At 48.0% G+C, this 19,816-nt stretch overlaps 1 protein-coding gene and 1 long non-coding RNA gene across 4 annotated transcripts; one reads left to right on the plus strand and one right to left on the minus strand.

Moving 5' to 3' along the window:
- Positions 1-2,111: 2,111 nt before the first annotated feature.
- POU2AF3 (POU class 2 homeobox associating factor 3) lies at positions 2,112-10,130 on the minus strand. Of its 2 annotated transcripts, none has more exons than XM_025174464.2 (4): positions 9,736-10,130; positions 5,061-5,121; positions 3,858-4,069; positions 2,112-3,389 (listed from the first exon to the last, which is right to left on the minus strand). In XM_025174464.2, the coding sequence occupies exons 1-4, from the start codon at positions 9,793-9,795 to the stop codon at positions 3,039-3,041; spliced, it is 684 nt and encodes a 227-aa protein (XP_025030232.2). In that variant the 5' UTR covers positions 9,796-10,130; the 3' UTR covers positions 2,112-3,038. The 2 variants fall into 2 exon arrangements, with proteins under 2 accessions (XP_025030232.2, XP_025030233.1); XM_025174465.2 differs by lacking the exon at positions 9,736-10,130 and adding an exon at positions 5,224-5,450.
- Positions 4,109-15,392, plus strand: LOC112542214 (uncharacterized). 2 transcript variants are annotated; one of them, XR_003086044.2, is made up of 3 exons: positions 4,109-4,988; positions 6,868-6,975; positions 14,156-15,392. It is a non-coding gene; the product is annotated as an uncharacterized LOC112542214 (long non-coding RNA). The 2 variants fall into 2 exon arrangements; XR_003086043.2 differs by lacking the exon at positions 4,109-4,988 and adding an exon at positions 5,055-5,232.
- Positions 15,393-19,816: the final 4,424 nt, after the last annotated feature.

Below are 19,816 nucleotides of genomic sequence, written 5' to 3' on the forward strand. Positions count from 1 at the left end.
AGAAGTTATTGCTTGGGGCAATGTATGAACTCAGTCAGGTTTGCCTCTTTTGTGGCAAGCATTAGTCAATGTTTTCTGAGACTTTTCCATAAAAAGGTGGTTGCTCTCACTTTTGAATTTCAGTCTTTACACGTGAAGATTACTTTCCTTTCCACGTCCAAGGCTCAGTTAGCCTGACTGGTCAGAAACCTGGTCTCTGTATTTGTGCCATGTTAAACTTGGTTAGTTTCAACTCTGGTGAATCAGTAACTAGGTTCAGCAGGTTGTGTGAATGTAGACGGGAAGGTGAAGAGAGGCCAGTCCTGGGTCAGCCGAAATTGGCCGGGGAAAGGGTTCTTCTCTGCCTCTCCCTGAACCCGAGGCAAGTTCCAGGCTGGTTTCGCCTGAAGTCCACATAGCTTAAAGTTAGAAACACTGTTTTAAAGAAAGAATGGGGATTCTCCCATTCATTCTCCTAGAATGAATCTCCCTCCTCCTTTGGGGGAGAGGGGCGGCATATCAGTTTAATAACAACTAAAATAAATAAAAAAGTAGAGCATCCTCCTCCAGTCGACCTCTTCCATTATCCCTTGAACAGAGCCTTTGAGATAGATTCGGCCGAGAGAACCCAGAACCCCAAGGCCAGCTGCAGGAAAGCCCTTGATTTCTGACCTCCGCCGCCCTCCTCCACGGAAGCTGCTTTGAAGCTGCCTGAGATGGGACATTCCCAGGGGACCGCCCCCCACAACACCCTGCAACCCCCCTCCTCTCAAAACGAGTCCCCTTATGCCGCCCTTATATTTAAAATAGCCTGGTGTTGAGCATGGGATGGAGGCTATTTTAAAACCTGCTTCCTGCCAATCCAGAGAGTTCTGGGCTTCTGATGGTGAGTGCAAAATGAAGGGAGAAGCTGGCACAAGATCTGCCATGCATGGGTGGAAAAATGCCCCTCTGTGTCCTTTGGGCTGGGTGGGGCTGTTAGTGATTAATGGGAGGTAGCCGTATAGCCAGGTGATACCCAGGTAAGGTCAACTGCACAGCTCCCATTTGTTTCCAGCCCTTTTTTCCCCAACGTGCTATTTTTTTTGAGATCCTTTTCGTTAAAAAATAATTTTCATTGAAAGTTTTGGTAACCATAGTAAAAGAAAATACAGGCTAAACTCAAAATGAAGGGAAGGCAAAGAAAAAAGGGAATAAAATGGGTACAGAAAGAAAAAAGAAATAGAAGGGAGGTTCTGATCTTCATCACGGGTACAAAGTGCTGTTTTTGAGTTCCAAAGCCGTTCGCTGCAAAGCTTCAGATCAGGTTAAGCGAAGCAGTGCGGTACATCAGTTTTGGCTAAATTAAGTGTTTTGTGTGTGTGTGTGTGTGCGCACGCGCACGTGCAGATTTTTCTCCACCAGTGTGTAAGTCCCTGGCTGTGGATTATCATTCGACCATGACCTGACTTGCAGTTTCTCAGAACTGTTTTTTCCCTGTGCAAAAGAGGTTTTCGTTTTTCTGTCTGCAGGGTGGGGTTAAAAAAGTCCAAGAGGGGGGCCCCCATGGCACCCCTGAAGCTCTTTTTATGTGTGTCGCACATAAAAAACAGGTCCAGCTTTGATCACACCATCACAGCCACCCTCCTGGGCTTTTTTGACCACACCTTGCGGACATCCCTGCTGAAAAGCAAACTGTGTTTCCTGGAGCAGATTAAGAATAATTACAATTCAGCTATCTAAATAACAGTGAGCCCAAAGTGGAACAGATTTGTTCGCTGTGGCTTTGGCAATTAAAGATAAGCAGATGTTGGTTACAAATTAGGAAAAACTTCCTAATAATTAAAAGCTGTTCAACAATGGAAAAAGCATTGATCAGGGATGCTTCCATACAGTCTTATGGTTCTAGACAGATATCCTGTCAGAAGTATCCACGGGGAGGGGGCAAAGAAGTCAAAATGGTGGCCAGGCCATACAACTGAAGCCCTGCGCCTCTCTTACATGCAAGGCATGTCAAAAGGGGAATGGTCTGAACTGCAGAGTCACGACCACCGTCTTGAGTTCTTTGACACACGCGTGTGTGGCAGGCGAATTTGCACGCTGCATTGAAAGATCAAATAAAACACACACTTCTCCCCCACCAACTGGTTGACATTCATTTAATGGAATCTTAAAACATACACATTGATTGGTTGGGAGAAAAAAATGTTGTGATGTGGTTTCAAATATTGTGTGCATTGTTAAGGAAACCCGACAGAAAAAGCTACCAAAAGGTGAATTCAGCATAGATTATCATCCGTTCGCGGGAAAAATATACATACTCATTTGATCTGAGCGCAAGGATATACATGTTGCATTTATGAGAGTTATGAAGTCAGTCAAGCATTTCATTGGTAGGGGTATGCAAGCTTCCAGGTCTCACAGAATTCTTCAGTATGGAGGGTATGCAGTTTTCAGGGCTGGTGAATTTTAAGCATACAAATAGTCCACAGGTCTCTCTACAGGTAATAATTATGCCATTGTTGCCTTCACGCTCTGAAAACTTGCAGCAGTTACTTCTGGAGGCTTAACTTTGTAGAGCCAAAAAAAAAAAAATCACCTTTATTTATTTATTGCTTGATTGTTTCTTAAAGTGCATTCTTAGCCCTTAGAAGTGCGGAACTTATGTTCATTGACGGCATGGCAAAAACTGGAATGGAGAAAACAGTTGGATGAGATATTGGAAGGGGGGGGGTTGGAGTGCCGCAGCCCAGCAAATTACAGGACACAAGAGGCAGTTTGCAAATATACTGAAGAGGTTGCAGAACTCAGCTTGTCTTGCGACAGAATTTGAATTCTTTCATGACAGACGTCAGTGGGGGAGGGGTAGATGGGTTGTTTTAGCCCAAACAATGGTTTAAAAGGATTTCCTCTCTTCTACTCAACCCAATGATGAATTCTGTGGATCTCTAAAGCTTGCATCCTGCACTTTCCATATCGGTTGACCTGAGGAAGGTATCATCTGGAGCGCCGGGCAACCAAAATGGCAACCTGAGTCGACAGTTCTCCTGCACTCACAACAGCAGACAGTCATTCCTTGGCTAACTGTAGCACACGTCCCAACTCCTATCCTTCCAGAAGTCATCTGCCACAGAGACCGAAGGCGCATAGTCTTTGCAATCCACGGTCGCGTAGGGGAAATATTCTGGGGCTCTGCAAGTGTCCAAGTGCTGGGAGCCACAAGGGGTGCAGTAGCACGTCGATAGGCCGGAGGTGTGTTGGACGTGGGTGTGCTGCTGGCAGGAGCGTTCCTCTGGGGACGGATACAGGCAGCTCTTGCCATCCAGAGGTGGGGAGCCGTAGCCGAGCGGGGCAGAAGGAAGCATCTGGGACAGGGAGTAACTGTAATCGAAGGAGCTGGTGGGATCAGGAGCTTCCGGGGATCCAGAACCCTGAAACAAGAAAACAAGGATGAAGTGCTCACTCTTCGGCGTGCGAATTTCAGTCTGAATTCATGGGATAGCCTTAGGCCTGCTTGCTCAGAAGTAAGCTGCACTGTGTCCAGTGGGGCTTACACTCAAGTAAGAGTGCACCCAGGTGGTGTTAATCAGCTAAAACAAGAGAGCACAATCTGAGTCCCAAGACAGCAATTGTCCTCAAGCAAACTGGACCGGTTTGCAAAGATGAAACGAGAGACACAGAAATGGACCGATTTGCTCTCCCCACCAGCCAAGTGACTGCCTGCCGACTCCCTCAACTGCAAGGCTGCATCAACTCTCCCCAGTGTTTTATAGTCCTGGCATCTGGCCCCTCTGCCCTTGCACCAAAGCAGGCCTTTCCTCGAGGGACCAGGCACTACCCTGGATTTGGAAACCCTCCCCTCTGGGGGTCCAGATCTATAGAAACAGAAACTCAGGTACCAGGCAGGTGAGGGATGGCTGGAAGCTCTCAGGCGAGCAAGGCAGGTGGTCCTGTACCAGGGCCAAGGGGACCTCCAGAGGTGGCTCAGCCTGAAGACAAGAATCCACCAGCTGATCCAGATAATTGGGAATTTCCTCACAGGAAGCACCGTTCTGGAACTGCCAAGGTTGTAAACAGCTGGACAAGGAAGATTCTGCATCTACGTAAGGAACTAAGAGAAGGAAAACCAGGTGTGGGATTTCCAGAAACCCTTTTGGTACCAAAGCCATCTCTGCTGTGAGATAGATGCTGGAAGAAGCTTAACCTGGTAAATAGCAAGTCTCCAGGAAAAATTAGCATAACAAAAATTTGCATTAAAATATGCATGTCAAAATAGTTTTCTGTATGTCAGGGAGCCATTGAAGGCACAGAAGCAAGGTTTGGGGATCCTATGAGCCAACATCCCCCTACCCCAAATTTTATTCAAACTCTGTTTTCCCTTCCTATTTCTATTTGCTTAAAAAAATCAATTTCCCCCTTCCCCCCAAATTCCTCCAAAGAGCTCAGAACTGAGCACTGCTGCTTCTTCACGCAACCATCCATTTTCGCTTGCTTGGCGTTTCTTCATCTTTTGGTGGCCTGAAGGACTGGGGGGGAATAAATGCCAGCATATCTGCCGCTAAAACCCTGTTACATCCTGGAGACTTTTGTGGGCCCAGAAGGAACTGATACAAGATAAGAAAAGATTAATTCCTTCTGGATTTCTGGAGGAAAGAGAGAAGGAGAGAGAAGAACAGCTGGGGGAAAAAAAGCAAGCTTGGCTGGCTGGAATCATACTGGCCAAAAAATAAGTTAGCTTAAGCAAGAGGAGGAAAAGGAAATGAATGCACCAGGTCTGCTGACTGCCTCTCAATCCATTCCGGAAAGAGAACGCAGCAAACGGAGCTGGAAAAACTTTCCCTTTTTTCTTTTAAAGCTTGTTAGCTCCCACCAACCCTACCCACCCTGTCTGGATCCTCATCTGCATTCAGCGCGCTCCTGCCCACTGGGGATTGCCCATCTTCATCCTGAACTGCCTTGTGCCCAACTGGAAGCCAAGACCCAAGAAGAAATGGCTGGGAATAGGTGTAGAAAGCTCAGAAAAGAAGGAGGTGTGTGCCTGTGTGTGTTTGTGTGCCTGTGTGGGTGTTGGGGAGAGGAGAATGGTGCTGTTTTGTACCAACCTGCACAGGGAGGGGAAAGAGACTCACTGCCCTGGACGTTTCCACTGCATTCTCCGAAAACCTGAGAATAAAAAGGAACAGAGCAAAACAAATCTGGGGGTGTTTCTCCAATAATAAAACACGGAAGGACTCGCTGCCCCCACCCCCTTCCTTCACCCCTTACATGACAGAGGTAAGTCCAGCATTTCTCTCCAAAATGGAGAAAGCTGATGAGATGCTGTAGGGCAGCATAACTAGGGCTCTTATTCAGAGCCATTCCTTTCTGGGGTGTCCTTAACATGTGTTGTAAAACTGCAAGGAAGGCAGGAAAGCAGGGAGGGAAGGAAGGAGGGAGGAAGGAAGGAGGGAAGGAGGGGAAGGGAAGGGGAAGGGGAAAGGGAAAGGGAAGGGAAAGGGAAAGGGAAGAAAGGAAAAAGCAGGGGAAGGGAGGGAGGGAGGAGATGGAAAGGGAAAAAAGAAAGAAAGAAAAAATTATTGTTTGCAGATAGATTCTTTAGAACTGATCACCCTCCTCTGGTCACTCCTTTTGTTAGCAGCTGCTTTTACATGAGATGCAACAACCAACAGAAGTTGCAAACTCCAGAAAAATTTGAAACAAGTGCAAGAGCCTTCTGCTCAGGAAACACAAGGGGTAATTTTCAAGAAGCAGAGCAAAATGTTTCTGCATCTATCACCAGGTTATCCACTCAGGCAACATTCAAAATTGAGTTGAGTTCTCTTCTGGGGTGAACACCTCAAAGAATTCTGAAGGAAGCTCCTTCTAGTTAGGGAGAAAGTAAGTGGAAACCTTCAGAAAGTTTTATGCCATCCTAAAGCAGCGGTTCTCAAGCATTTTGGTCTCAGGACCCCTTGACATTCGTAAAAACGATTGAGGACCCCAAAGAGCTTTTACATGGGTTATATCTAGCAATATGTATTGTATTAGAAATTAAAACTGAGAAATTTTAAAATAGTTATCTATTTGACTTTGCAGACCCCCCCCCAAGGATCTTGGAGACCCCCAGGGGTCCCCAGACCACACTTTAACCACTGTCCTAAAGGAATGACCCATTTGACATTTTAAAGAAGAACACAACATGGTTGTTTTGATACCTGTACTGAAACATTTAAAATGTGCTTGAAAACAAGCAATTAAGTTTGCGTGGGAGTTTTTAAAGAATGAAAAGAGTGACACTGTAATAATAACAAGAGAACAGATACAACATCAGGCCATTCTCAGAAGCAAATGAAACTGAAAAAGATCTTCTCAATACCATATGGGAGAAGAGGAAACAGGTAGGAAGTTGAGAGAAACAGCTTCTCACAAATGCTAGAAAAGTGCTGTGCTTTAAGTTCACTGCAAGAAGTAAAGACTCGTTCAAAAAGATCAAGCTTTGTATTCTGTTCCAGGAAGCATTCAAAGTTTTAACAGAACCCTGCTTTTTAACCCCACTTTGCTCACAGGCTTCTGCAGGCTCTCCCACGTGGGCTGGGTTCCCCGATCACCCCAAGCCACCTGTGAATCCAGCAGCTGTGGTTTTAAAATCATAGTTTATGCTGTACCATGTTGTGTGAACCTGCCAATTCTGGCTTAGTCAAGAGACACAGGCTCAGGAAACCAAAGGGTAGTGCGGTGCGTGAACCCAGCCAAACCTTGGGTTTTCCAGCTGCTTCTCGGAACTTTTCTTGCAGCAAAACTGTTGTGAAGAAGAGAAAACTGGAATGGCTTTTGATCACGCCAGGAGCCCCTCGCCTTGAAGCACCCCAGAAGTTACTCTTGAAATGCTTGTAGTGCACCTTGCAAGAACGTTCTCCTTGTGCTTTACAGCTCCTGTCCTTGCTGGGGCCAAAGCAGAAAATGACGCACCTACAGATCTCTCTGACTGTTCTCCAGTGAAGACATACAGAGTCAGGAACCTTCCAAGGTTGTGAGCAGGTGAGGAGGAGATTAGAGGAGACAAGATCCCTGTCCGGGGCAGGGGGTGGCACTAGATCAGCGTTTTTCAAACTTGGCCACTTTAGGATGGGTGGACTTCAACTCCCAGAATTCCCCAGCCAGCGTGCTGTCTCCTACAAAGGCAGAACTAACTTGGTTCATATGTCATGCAAGGTTTTGAACCATCCACCAGTTCAAAGGCCATGCTGGAGTCTGCTTGGATTAGCGAGGACCCATCTTAGGAGGGGCTTTGGGGAGCTTTAAGGAGTGAAATGGGCATTGTAAGCATCTGCAAGGCTTATGAAGATTTTGTCCACACCCTAAAAAAATCTCACCTCTGAGGCCACTAAATGGGTCCTGGCATGCCACACGATCCCTGAGTTGAATGCTTTGAATTCCTCGGTTAAATCAGTGTTTGCTTAACAGTGGCTTGAATAAGTCAGTCCATTGCACCAAGCCCATTGCACCGTGGCTTACAAATTGCAAGGGCTCAGTTCACACAACATGCTAAGATAAAACTGGTCACAAACTACATAAATATTTAGTGCAATATGAGAATCCAGTCCCTGAAATGGATCTGTTTAGGGAAGTGTTTACTAGACTGCCATTCTCAAAGAGAAAACACAGGCTCATAGATGCTGCAAAGAATAGCAATTTTCTTCCAGAAAGGGAAGAACAAGCAGAGAAGGGATTAATGCAAGAGGAGTAACTGTAATTTGAGAATGAAATGGAAATAATCTTAATTACCTGGAAAAAAGTCCTGAGGATGCAAACATATCCTGCAACTGATTTCTATTTCAGTTTCAGCACATGCAAAATAATTAAGTTGGCTTGAAATCTTGCTCTTAAGCAGAAACTCTAAACCTAGCTTTCATCTCTTCCTCTCTCTATATATATTTAAATTCACGTTTTCAGTGTTTGCCTTTTAATTGCCTTTAAACATCTGCAGGTCACATGACATGTAGAAGCACTCTCCCCCCCCCCAACTTTTTGAACATTCATTGACTCAGAGAAGGGGAAAAGTGCCCTTGGGGGGGCCTGCCTTCTCCCCTCAAAGCATCCATAGGTCTGCTCGGACAGGGCTGCAAAAGCTTCAGGTTAGAGAAAAAGCAACAGCTGAGTTCTCATGGCCCAGCCAAATTCACTTGAACCCGAGGATTGGTCACATCCTGATGGCCGGGTTCAGCTCCCAGCCCAAGGAGTCTCCGGTGAGCACTGTATCCATCCTGTTGAGCCATCTTTTTAAGCAAGCATCATCCTCAAGGCTTACCTCTGAAGGGAGAGGGAATTACTCTTCTGCTGTCAAGCAGAAGCCAGACTGAGCCAACAGCTTTCTTTCACGTACCAAGCGGACTCAGAGCCGTGGCAGCTGTGGGCCTTCTGCCCTGCCTCAATCTTCCTTCTCTTGCAGACCACGTCCATATCCGTGGTTTGGGATGATCCATGGGATGGTGGTGGCCATTATTGTCCAAATATTAGCACCTGACCTTGGTGACCTCATAAAAGTCTTAGCAGGGTTAGTTAAAACTTGAGTGGGGGACCATCCCATTTGGGAACTCTTGAGCTGTGGGTAGGCTTGGAAGTCAGACAAAACATTCTGGAAGAGGGCAACAGTAAAATCACTTCCACCTTGGTGCCAAGGAAACGACATGGACGTCTCCATAAAGCCATCAGCCCAATTTGAGGGAGACTTTACCCTATTTTATTTGTACCCAATGAGGGTTATTTTCTGGGTTTGTTACAAGGCCCAGCAATGCTGATTCCATCAAGAAAGGATGCGGCACCAAAGGATTTTGATGTCCCAGAACTAAGTTCCAGGGATTTAGTTCATTCTCTCCTTCAGGTTCACCCTGCATTTCACCTCACTGGATTTTTCTACCTTCGGCAGCCAAAAGTTCCATTTCGCACATGGACTCAGCTGTGGTCCTCTGAACTACAGTTCACTGAATGGGCTGGGAGCAGTGCAATACACTGAGTCATCCAGGGCTGGGTTCCCGCAAGATGGAAAGCCTCATCTTACAAGGAACCCTGCCAAAGTGTGAATGCAACCTCCGTGGCGCGACCCACCCACTGTTTGTGACCAATCCAGAGGAAGGGAAGGGCAGCAGTTCACACACTGTGGATTCAAAAGGGTGAGTCCTCCACAACCCCCGAGTAGAGCAAGGCACAAAGGACCTTTTGAAATTCTCCGAATGAGGTGATGAGCAAAGAAATGTAACTGGATTTCTCTGGCAGGAGAACAAAACTCTACAGCCGAGCCCCATGGGCTGGACTTTCCCCCTTAGCGGTGAGAGCAGCAGTGATGAACAGCAGGCAGGTTCTCCTGGGATCTCCCTTGGGGGTTTAAGAGGACCACGGAAAGCCAGGGGGAGGCTGCAGATCTCAGGGGAGAGATATACTCTGCAACCCCCCTTGGCCAGATCCACCAGGAGAACCTCTCCAGCCGTCGGTTCTCTGTCAAGGGAAAGCTGAAAGCAAATTCTCGTGCATCAAATTGCGGGAGAATTGGGAGAAACCCAAGGCAGACCATTGAGGTGCCTATCATTGGGGGCTTGTTAAAGGGAGGCTTGGTGAAGCACTGGGGCTGAAAAGGATTTGTTCTTGGAGCCCATCTACTGGAAGCTGAAGAAATGATTGGGGGGGAAATTGCATTCCCTTGATATCCACCAAAGAATTGACTTGAAGTGTGGTGGGAGATGATTTATTGCAAATGGCTCGTTGAGTGTCTGAACCTTCAAAGAGTTTTAAAAAGATGCTTACAGCCTCAGCCACGGCGGCCTGTTTGGCTCTCCTCTGCTGTAGAAGCTCCTTCACTGTCATCTTGACTCGGACACCTTGGTAGATCTTCGCCTTCCCTGAAGGGAGAGAATGAAAAAGGTCTTTGGGCAGAGACGGGACACTCAAGGCCACCGTGGCCAGGGTTAGGCTTCAGAACTGGTTGGACCTCGCGGCACTCTTCTAAGCACAACATGTAAAGTGCTGCCGCGGCCAGTTGTGGCTTCTTGAAAGCCACTTCTGGTTAGAAGAAGCTATGGGTGAGCACAGTGTTTGATGACCAAGGGGTCAACATCTTCTGGCTTTGATCTGGCTTGCACATTAGCCAGAGTTTATTAAATAAACCACCCTTGGCAAGCTTCATCCATTACAATAAATGAGTGTTTTTCAAACTTGGCCACTTTAAGATGGGTGGACTTCAACTCCCAGAATTCCCCAGCCAGCTGGAGTTGAAGTCCACCCATCTTAAAGTGGCCAAGTTTGAAAAACACTGCATTAAACCATACACTGGAATTTGCAAACTGCATTGTCTTGGTTTAAGATTAGGGCTTAGAGCCCTCTGTGCAAAGGTCCTCTTCACTGGGTTTTGAGTTCAAATCCCAGCCCTTCCTAGTTGGCCTCTAGGCACATTTGGATTGAAAATCATGCCCCCACCCCCCTGCTTAAACATGAACAGAAAGTAATTTGTGGCACCTGGAAGAATATTTTCTTTTTTTAAACTAACGCCAGTGTGACTATCCAATTGTGTTCTTTCCAACTTGGTAGCTCCATCCTAGGAAACAACTTCTAGCAAATCTTATTAAATACTTAACAGATTGGTATTTGCTCCAATGCTTTATCCAGAAATGGGAAAGAAATTTTTTTAGGACAATCCTCAGCATGTATATACATACTAAGCAAGGGCAGAGAGGGGCAGAAGAAAGTCTGAATGGAAAACAGGCAGTTATATTTCTTTCTTTCTTTCTTTCTTTCTTTCTTTCTTTCTTTCTTTCTTTCTTTCTTTCTTTCTTTCTTTCTTTCTTTGTTAGATTTATATTCTGCTTTTCCTCACAGCAATTTTCATGGGATTAGTTTATCCCCAAAATAACACCCTGTGAAGAACAGTGGGCTGAGAAAAAATGGCCCCGTCACCCAGGGAGGATCTAAAGCTAAGGGTGGATTTGAACCTGGGTCTCTCACTCCTCGTCCAACAGCTTAACCCCTGTCCCCTGCTGGCTCTTATGGGGCGTTTAATAACGTCTCCAAGCACAAGAAAATTCCAGACTCACAACTGCTTCGAATTTCAGCAACAAGATTTAGACTGCGACTAACTGAATTCTTCAAGCAGGAAAAGTTGCCAAGTTTTTCATGAGCCTTTGTAAGAAGATTAAGATGAGCTCAGGAGGTTTAGCCTATACAGGAGGTCTTTCCAGCCCCACCCTGGGTTTTTACAGAGATCCATAGAGTGCTTTTGAAAAGAAGTCTCCAAGTAGAACGTTTTTAAAATACATCTACTTGCTCTCTTTAAATCTCTGCTTTCTACTCCAGGTGATACTTTAGGCAGCTAACAAAATGAAAAAGAGCATCATTCAGCAATATCCAAGAAAAACGGGAGTGAATTGCGTTCCCAATTATCCATAGCCAAACGCTACCTCTAAGCTTAGAGAGATTCAAGACCAGTGCTCTTATTCCCCACTCATTCGCTGAATCTCCTCTTAAAATTGCCATCACTATTTCTTATGCCAGGAAGTGCTAGAGTTTGATCCCCTTTTTGGCACCAGCTTCCCCCCGCTCCATAATTTTGGCTGCTCAAATCATCACCTTGTACAAAGACATTGGCTGCTGGGATTCTGTTCTTGACCCAAGGATTCCAAGCGTGGCACGATGCTTTGCACAGCAACCACACCCGAGGGGCTCCACGATTTCATTCAACTCTCACGGCCGTTCGGGTCTTGAACCACGGGGCCAGGTCCGTCTGCCAGCCCTCCTCCCAGAGCCTCACTTTAGACCCGCTTCCACGGTGTCGCATCTCTGCCCCGTGCAGATCTCTCGTCCCCCCCCCCCCCGACACACACACTTCTTGTCTGGATCCCTCGGCAGTTCGAGGTGGGTGGCAAGCTTCTTATTTACTATTTATCTCTAGCTCAGAATCCGTTAAGAACGATTTCAAAAGCACGAGTTGTAACGTATAGACCCTGGACAATTTTAGGAATACCCAAGTGGCATGTTTTTTAGACCAGGTTCCATCCAGATGTCCTTCCCACACGACCTATCTAGCAGACGTTCGGCTAAAATCCTTAAAAATGGTATTCTTTGTATCTTCAATGTTATGTATTTATTGTTTTGACCCCAGGTCGTAACAACTAAGGTAAAACTGCACAGAAGTGGCCATACATTAATAAAATACATTAAAGTACACAAAAATCAGTAAAAACATTAAAACAGTGTGTTTGCGGCGTACAACCGCGTCTTTGCAGTTTCTTCGCTGGGGCTTAGCGTTTGCCTGGTGTTGAGGTGCTCTGCGGACTTCAACCCACCTTCCTCAAGCTGGCGCCCTCCGGATGTGTGGGACATCCCTTGGAGATCCCTGCCCAAGGTGGGCAATTTATGGTGGATGACCATTGGCTCCGAGGGCTCCAGGTTGGAGAAGCCTGTTGAACACAGACCCCCCCTGGGGGTCTGGACCACCTGGGCTTTTTTCCCCCTCAAGGCATCCTGGGAAGTGTAGTTTTGCCTGCGCGGCTGCCGAGCGCCCCGCGTCCTGCGATTTGACGCCGGAGCGAGGAGGGTCCTGGACGCCTCTGGGCGGTGCGGCAGCGCCGGCCGTCGGGAGTGAGTCGCGCGCTCGTTGCCGGGGAAGGGGCGAGCGGGGCGGGCGGGCGGCTCGGACCTGGGAGCGGAGGAGGAGGAGGAGAGGGGCTGCGGGAAGGCCAGGGAGGCTGGGCGTTCGGGGGCTCTGCGTCCTCTCGCCGGTCCCGCCGCTCTCCGGGAGGCGAGATCGTCCGGAGGGGGCGCGGAGGACTCGGCTGCCACCGCGGTCTGCAGAGCGCGCCCGGGAGGTTGTGGCGCGACTGCCTGCCCGGGGACGCGGGCGCAGGGTTGACAGCCTGCGCGTCTCCGTCCTCGGGCGCAGCATCGCCCGGGTGGGAGGAGCGGGAAGGCCGGCCCGCTCGCAGCTCCTGCGGCGCCCCAAGCAGGGGGCGGCGGGCGCCGCGGCTGCCTCCCGGTCCGGTTCGGGGGGGGAGGTGGGGCAGAGGGGAAGGGAGAGCCCCGGCGCCCGCGAGAAGAGCGGAGCCCGCGCCGGCCCGCGCGCTCCCTGGAGAGCCTCCCGGGGCCGTGCGCGGAGGGCGGAGCGCCGGCCGCCCCTCTCCGGCCAGCCGTGGCCGGGCGGCGGCGATGGCACGGCGCCCCGGCCCCGGCCTCTGCCTCGCCGGGAGGGGTGGCGGCGCTGGGGGAGACGCGCCCGGCGTCGCCCCGAAGCCCGCTTCCAGGGGCGCAGCGCGCTGTGGCACTCGCGGTTCCTTCCCCGCAGCGGGCAGCCCGACGCGCGCCCGAAGCTGCCCCAGTTTCCTCTCCGCCAGTTGCACCGGACGCGCCCCGCCGACCCCCGCCCGCCCCTCGCCCGCCTCTCCCGGCTGCCGGGAGCGGCTCCCGGGGAGGCAGGCGCAGACCGCGCCGGTCGCGCCTCGGGAGTGCTGCGGCGGGCGAGGAGCGCGCTGCTGCTTCGCGCGCGGAACTCGGTGCGCGGCAGCGCTGCTGCTGGCCGCCGGAAGCACTGCACGAGCGGGTGGGGGACCCTTCTGAGCCCGGTCGGTGTGCGGGGGACCCCCTTGAGCAGCCCCGCGCCCCCCAGAAAGGGGGGCCCTTCCCGTGCCACGGGCCGTTTTGCGCCCGCGTGGCCGGTCCTTCTCGAACCCAGCACTTTGGTGAGCGGGATGGCAGCCCCCCTCCCTCGTTTATCCAAATTATAATGAACTGGTTGGGGTTTGGGGTACATACATACACACAGGTTGAAAAAACACTTTGCAACCCACTTCCCTAGCTTGAAATGCCAGAAACTCTCAGTCTGTTCTGAAAAGTGCAATTTTTAACCAGGCAGATTAAGGATTAGCAATGTACTTAGTGATTTTTTTTTCCTCCCCCCCCCCCAAAGAATGGTTTCAACAACCATATTTGGAGCAACCACATTCCAGAGCACTCGCAGCTGGGAATCTCTGTACAGCCCTGGCGCAACGGCACTGTGTGTGTGTGTGTGTGCGCGCGTGTGTGTCTCTGTGTGTATTTTATGTATATGAGTTTGCATCAGGTTTGGTTTAACATGCATGCACTTAAAAACATTTGATTTCATTGCTCTGTGAATTTGGGAAACTGACTCTCTTTTCCCGTTCTCTCCTTTCCTTTCCATTCTTTTTTTAATAATTTGAAGGCAAACTGTTCAAAAAGGCATGGGAGAGAAGGAATCTGACCCCACACCCCAAAACCCAGTGGAGATTCAATTTTGACTTACCTGACATTCTGCAGGAACAGAAAATGGAGAAATTTGTTTTCCACCCCCAACTGTGTCGTGTGGACCAAATCAAGAACACTCAGCTGGGCTTCCTAATGCAAAAGGAAAACATGCAAGAAAACAGGATTTTTTGGATTAAAAAAGAATTCTAAATCCTTGGTGCAGATCTTGACTGGGAGACAAACAATATTAATCTTTTATACCTACGGATATAAGTTTGAATTTTTCTCCCCACAAGCCAAGTATTTAAAACCTCTAGAATCCATTGATTTGACAATCAAGGATTGCGCGATAGTTTCAATTTGAATATTCAAAGGCTTCAGAAAATGGACTCTCTTGGAGGAAAACCCTGCATATCCCCATCTAGGAGAGGGTCTGGGGGAACAAGATCCGCTGGCCTTGTCTTCCTAGGGCCCCCCTTTGGGGGACCTTTTCAGCTTTTTAGCTTCCTTGCCCCAAACAAGGCAGGCGCCCCCAAAGAGAGCCCACATTTTTGCAGATGACAAATTCTGGGTCATCCCTGGGGCTTCCATTCCACCCGCCACCTGATGACATCTCTCTGCAACAGTTTGGGGAGATCTGGGGATTGGGGTACATTTGGGGGGGCTGCCTGATATTTTTGTGGACAAGGATGGCCTGCAAGGGGGGCGTGACATGGTCAAGAAGATAGCCATTGAGGCCTGTAAGCAGTGGTGGTTGGTGAATGGGGAACATCATTCCATGAACCTTGGGAACTTCTGATGTGTCCCCCCTTTCTGCCCCACTCCCCCCATTCTTCTCCTTGATGTAGGTGTGTTTTTAACTTCTCCTTTGCTATAGCTGTTCCGATTTGCATTGTGGGAGCTCAGCGTCTTTGGAAAGCTGGATTTCCCCCCACTTCTATATCCTTACAGTCATGTGGAAGGTAGGCTGAGGTGTATTGTAACTTCAGAGGAAATTTCCAAATTTTGATTCTGGATTCTTTCACACCTTTTCCTCCCATGCCTCCCTAGAAGGAACTTGGGAGAGCTAGGTCAACGAAAATGTAGGCTAAGTTGTTAATGATCTACTATGAATATAATTTGGCTATTGTTCCAGTTCATTTTTTGTTTTTTTGAAATACTTCAACAAATATTCTTGATTTGAGATAAAGAGACGTGTATTGCTGACTTGACAATGCAATTCCTTTTCTGCTTTCAGTCTTTCAGAGCATCTCTTGCACATTTAAATGCTCTGTCTTCCTTCCACTTTTTTTTTTAAACTGCATAATCTGAAAGGTATCCCAGAAGGGGTTATGTGACACTCTAGAAATCTGAGAGAGTACCCAGCAGGGTTTTACAAAAGGAGAGGGTGATTTGAGGGCTCAGCCACCGCTTAAAATTCAGAGACTGTCTGTACTGACATTGGAAACTCTCACGACGTTCATGAGGAAGAGAGGCGCTAGACCAGGACCCCAGGGAGATATGAATTGCTGGGGGAGTTTGCCCAAGGATCTGCCCCCCTGAACTGGATCTTTCAAATAATGGCCTGTCTCATAACATGTATTCTTGGCCTGTAATACTTGAATACGAAAGTTTAAGGGAGGCCTGCAAGCTTTGGCCCTGAGTTCTGGTAGTGATACCTGAAAGATGCACTCTGCATATCCTCAGGGACCTTAACATAAACCTCCTGCTGCTGAGTCCTGTCATGCCTACAGGTTGGGGGATTATTGTATTGGTTGCGTGGGTGGAAGAAGCAAGCATAGCTTAATATATTACTTTTAAAAATGAAACTGAATTCTCCAAATGGGGTCTGTGCTGGTCTTCCCTTTTCAAAATAAGTAGCCATGACTTGAAATGGGGACATATATCTTGCTTTTTCAAACCGTATATTTTGCGCCCTTGAGTCTCAAAATTCATGAATGTATCTAATAGAAAGATCTTCTGTTCAAACTGCAAAAATAATGCCCCCTGCTCTGGATTGATGAACAATGTCCAGATAAGAAAAAATCCTTTTTTTGGATGGCAGAGGGAGATGGAAAACATTATTCCAAACAGAAGAGTTCAATGTTTATTTAAAGAGGAAGCAGGGAAGATAAAGGTTTGGAATTAAATGCTATTTCATATATGGGGAAAGTTGACCTAACCAGTTTGGGGCTTCAGCGGGAAAATGCTACCTTGTTTTGATCTCCAGTTTCAGATGAAATCCTGGGAAATTATGCAGAAGTTGGAAGATCCCCTCTACTTGGATCTCTTGGGCTACAGTTCCCATCACCCCAAACACAATGCTAGCTGGGGATAATGGGAATTGTGATCTAACAGATCTAGAGGATGCTGGGTGAGAAGAGACTGAACAACAACATTTATTGGTTGCTCTTGTGATAGAATATAGAATCTGAAAGGTGCCCACTAAACTCCAGAGTCATTCTCAGGAAGGTAGAAATGGTTGGATGTGAACTGGCTGTTTCCAAAACTCAACCAGGGAACCCTAATTTCTGGAATATCAAAATCTGCCAAATTTGGAAATAATCCTCTCTCAATTTCAGGAAAAAACAGCATGAATATGCATAGGACTGGAGTTCAAGATAATAAACATTGGCCTTTGAATCTGACCTGCATCCTTCTCTCTCTCTCTCTCTTTTTCCTCTCTCCTCTTTGCCATCCCTCTTAGCTCTTTTAAAGGAAACTGGTTAAAAGTTGACTTAGCAACATATCTGAAGGTGACGGAGGACTGATTGAATAGCTGGTTTCACAGATCGCATTAGACGATTTGCTTCTTTCGTAAGCTACAGTTGGGTGACACTGAAGGAACCCTCAGCCTCCCTTTTGTGGGTGGGTTAAAACTGGGATATTTTATGGGTATTTTGAGTGGGGTTGGGTAGTTTTAAAGCACAAAATGGGTGCCTTGAGCCTTGCAGTGATATAAGGAGGTGGTTCCATCCCTTACGTTTCCTGAACTTGTTCTCAGAATGGGCCCTTGGTTGGGGCATCTTTTGGGGTATAGCCTTTGACATGCGTAGCAAAGCGCAGTGTGGCTTTTGAATTGCACAACTCTGGCCTAGCTCATTACAAACAATGAATTTAAGCACAATGGACTTCGGTCTGAGAGGAACTGCATTGTTGGGCATAGATTTAATATTGAGGGGCCCTCTTTCTAATCAGCAGTGCGTCTGTGACTGAGTGAGGATTCAAAACCAAAATCTCTCATCAGTAAGTAATGGCAATTAAGGGTCGAAGCTGTGCACTTTCAGAACTGAAAGAAGGGGTTGTTGGAAGACTGTCCTATCCTTTGACCAGGAGCCTCCACTACTAAGGCTTCAATGCAGGTATGTGGAACCACGTCGTGGGACTTAACCCAGGCAGTCCTTTAAAAGGGGCATGAGTGTGTCCCAAGCCAAGCCAGGATGTGCGATTACTGGGTAACCATCTGCTCAAGAATTGCTTGGCAACATTCCTACTCTAAAGGCAACATTGCTACAGATGTATCTAAAGCAGTGTTTTTCCAACAGGGCCACTTTAAGATGTGTGGACTTCAACTCCCAGAATTCCCCAGCCAGCATGGCTGGCTGGGGAATTCTGGGAGTTGAAGTCCACACATCTTAAAGTGGCCCTGTTGGAAAAACACTGGTCTACAAGGTCCTGGAATTTTTTTATTGTTTTATTTATTTATTTATTTTTTGCAGTTGGGAAGCATTTAGGTGTTTGGGCATTAGCTTTTTCCCCCTTTTCTCCCCCTCAGCTATAAGTCACTTTTGCATAGTAATTTTCAATGATGCACTTAAAAAAAAAAGCAGATGTGGAGTTGGCCCCCTTTTCAAAGATAATGTAGCTGGGCAGAATTCATAATTTCTGCACGAGCACTCTGGGCTGGATTGAGCTGCAGGCGTTTAGGTATGGAGCTGGGCGCGGAATAGTGATGGTCCTAGAGAGACAAAGTGTGAATTGGGTAAGTAGCATCTGGCTGGTTTTTCCTCTTTCAGCCACAACTTTACATTTAGGGGGCATATTTGATGTAAGGAGCATAAGCAAGTATTTCTGCTCATGCGCAAAGTGTTCTCCATTAGACTCAGCAGCAGGGCACAGTGGGCATCCATGGGCCATCTGGAAAAAGCAGGCACCGCCTGGCATTTTGAGTGGGGGGGCTTCGCCAGCTGCCCTTTCAATTCCCACAATGCCCTGAGTCTGATGCTAGTTGAGATGCATGATGGGAAACTGAACCTGGCACCCTCAACTCTCCAGTGCCATCCAAAGTTCATGATGGGAGGATTGCCCTTGCCCCTCAAGATCCCCTAAAGGAAGAGAAGGCCCCACCAAACTCCACCTTGACTCTGCAGGCCCAGGACGATGGAGCTCCGTCCCTGGGCTTTCCTTCCTGCCCCTGAATGGAGTAATTCAAACAGTGGGCACAGCTGTGCCTCCTCTGCCAGAACAGTTTCCAAGGAAGCTAAGACATTTCATGCGGACAAATATGCTGCAAATCGAGGGATTTTTCTTCGAGAAGGACGCAACTCAGTGCAGGGTTGGGGGCCCTTCTGTGCAATCAGCAGAAGGAGAGTTGCTGTTTTGGAGAGCAGAGATGCACCATCGATTCTTGTAATGGTCTTTCCCATAGGTTGCGTGTTCTGGCTGACGCCTCGGGCTTCAAGTGTGTGTGTGTGTGTCCTGCTGGCGGGGGCTGGAAGCAGAAAACTGGGGCAGCCCCCGAATAGCAGATTGCATGCAGAGGCCTTTTGCTTATCAAGACAGAATCTGCTCCGGACAAGCCCAGGCCACCCCAGCTCTGCTCCACCTGCCTTCCTGAATCCATTTGTCTTGGGGGCAAAGTCCAGGATTGCTCGAATGACTTTATTCTGTTGTTTTCCTCGCCAGGTCTTGCTTTGACAAAGGCCTCAAAAGAGATGTCGCAACCGCCCCAAATTGCTGGAGGAGAAGGGGGGTCAGCGGTATGCCCAGCGTGCAGAGATCGGTTTCCATCGCAGCAAGTTGGAGCAGGACTTTGAAAAGAAAGAAGAAAGTGAAGACATCCCCTGACGAGAAGGAGTGCCAAGATGGCAGGGCAGAGATAGGAACGTCAGTCCTGGAGTCCAGCTTGACTTGGTTGTCCCCCTTCCTGTTTCGGGCTCTCCGTTGTTTGCTCAAATATCTGAAGGGTTTGGTAAAGGAGTCTGAACCAGGTCATAAAAGGGGATAATGAGAGCGTTGTTGGACTTGCTTGGCAGAAACGGTTCTTAGAAATTAGCTTCTTAGACTACAACCAACCAACCAACCAACCAACCAACCAACCAACCAACCAACCTACCTACCTACCTACCTACCTACCTACCTTCCTTCCTTCCTTCCTTCCTTCCTTCCTTCCTTCCTTCCTTCCTTCCTTCCTTCCTTCCTTCCTTCCTTCCTTCCTTCCTTCCTTCCTTCCTTCCTTCCTTCCTTGTCTGTCTGTCTGTCTTGGCTGGAATAAGGCCTACGACTTCTGGAATAAAGCAAGAGTCTGTATTTCACATTTTTATTTGCTCATGACAAAACTCCTTACTCTATTCCTACACTTCCGTATATTGATACATTAAACAAGGGAGTGTTCCAGACAATGCAGTTGAAAGTTAGGCAGTCCACAATAGATCCCCAG

This window comes from Python bivittatus, unplaced genomic scaffold (assembly GCF_059951505.1).
Source record: "Python bivittatus isolate LINGU-HERP-01145 unplaced genomic scaffold, Pbiv_v1 ctg000320_np1212, whole genome shotgun sequence".
NCBI classification, from domain to species: domain Eukaryota; kingdom Metazoa; phylum Chordata; class Lepidosauria; order Squamata; family Pythonidae; genus Python; species Python bivittatus.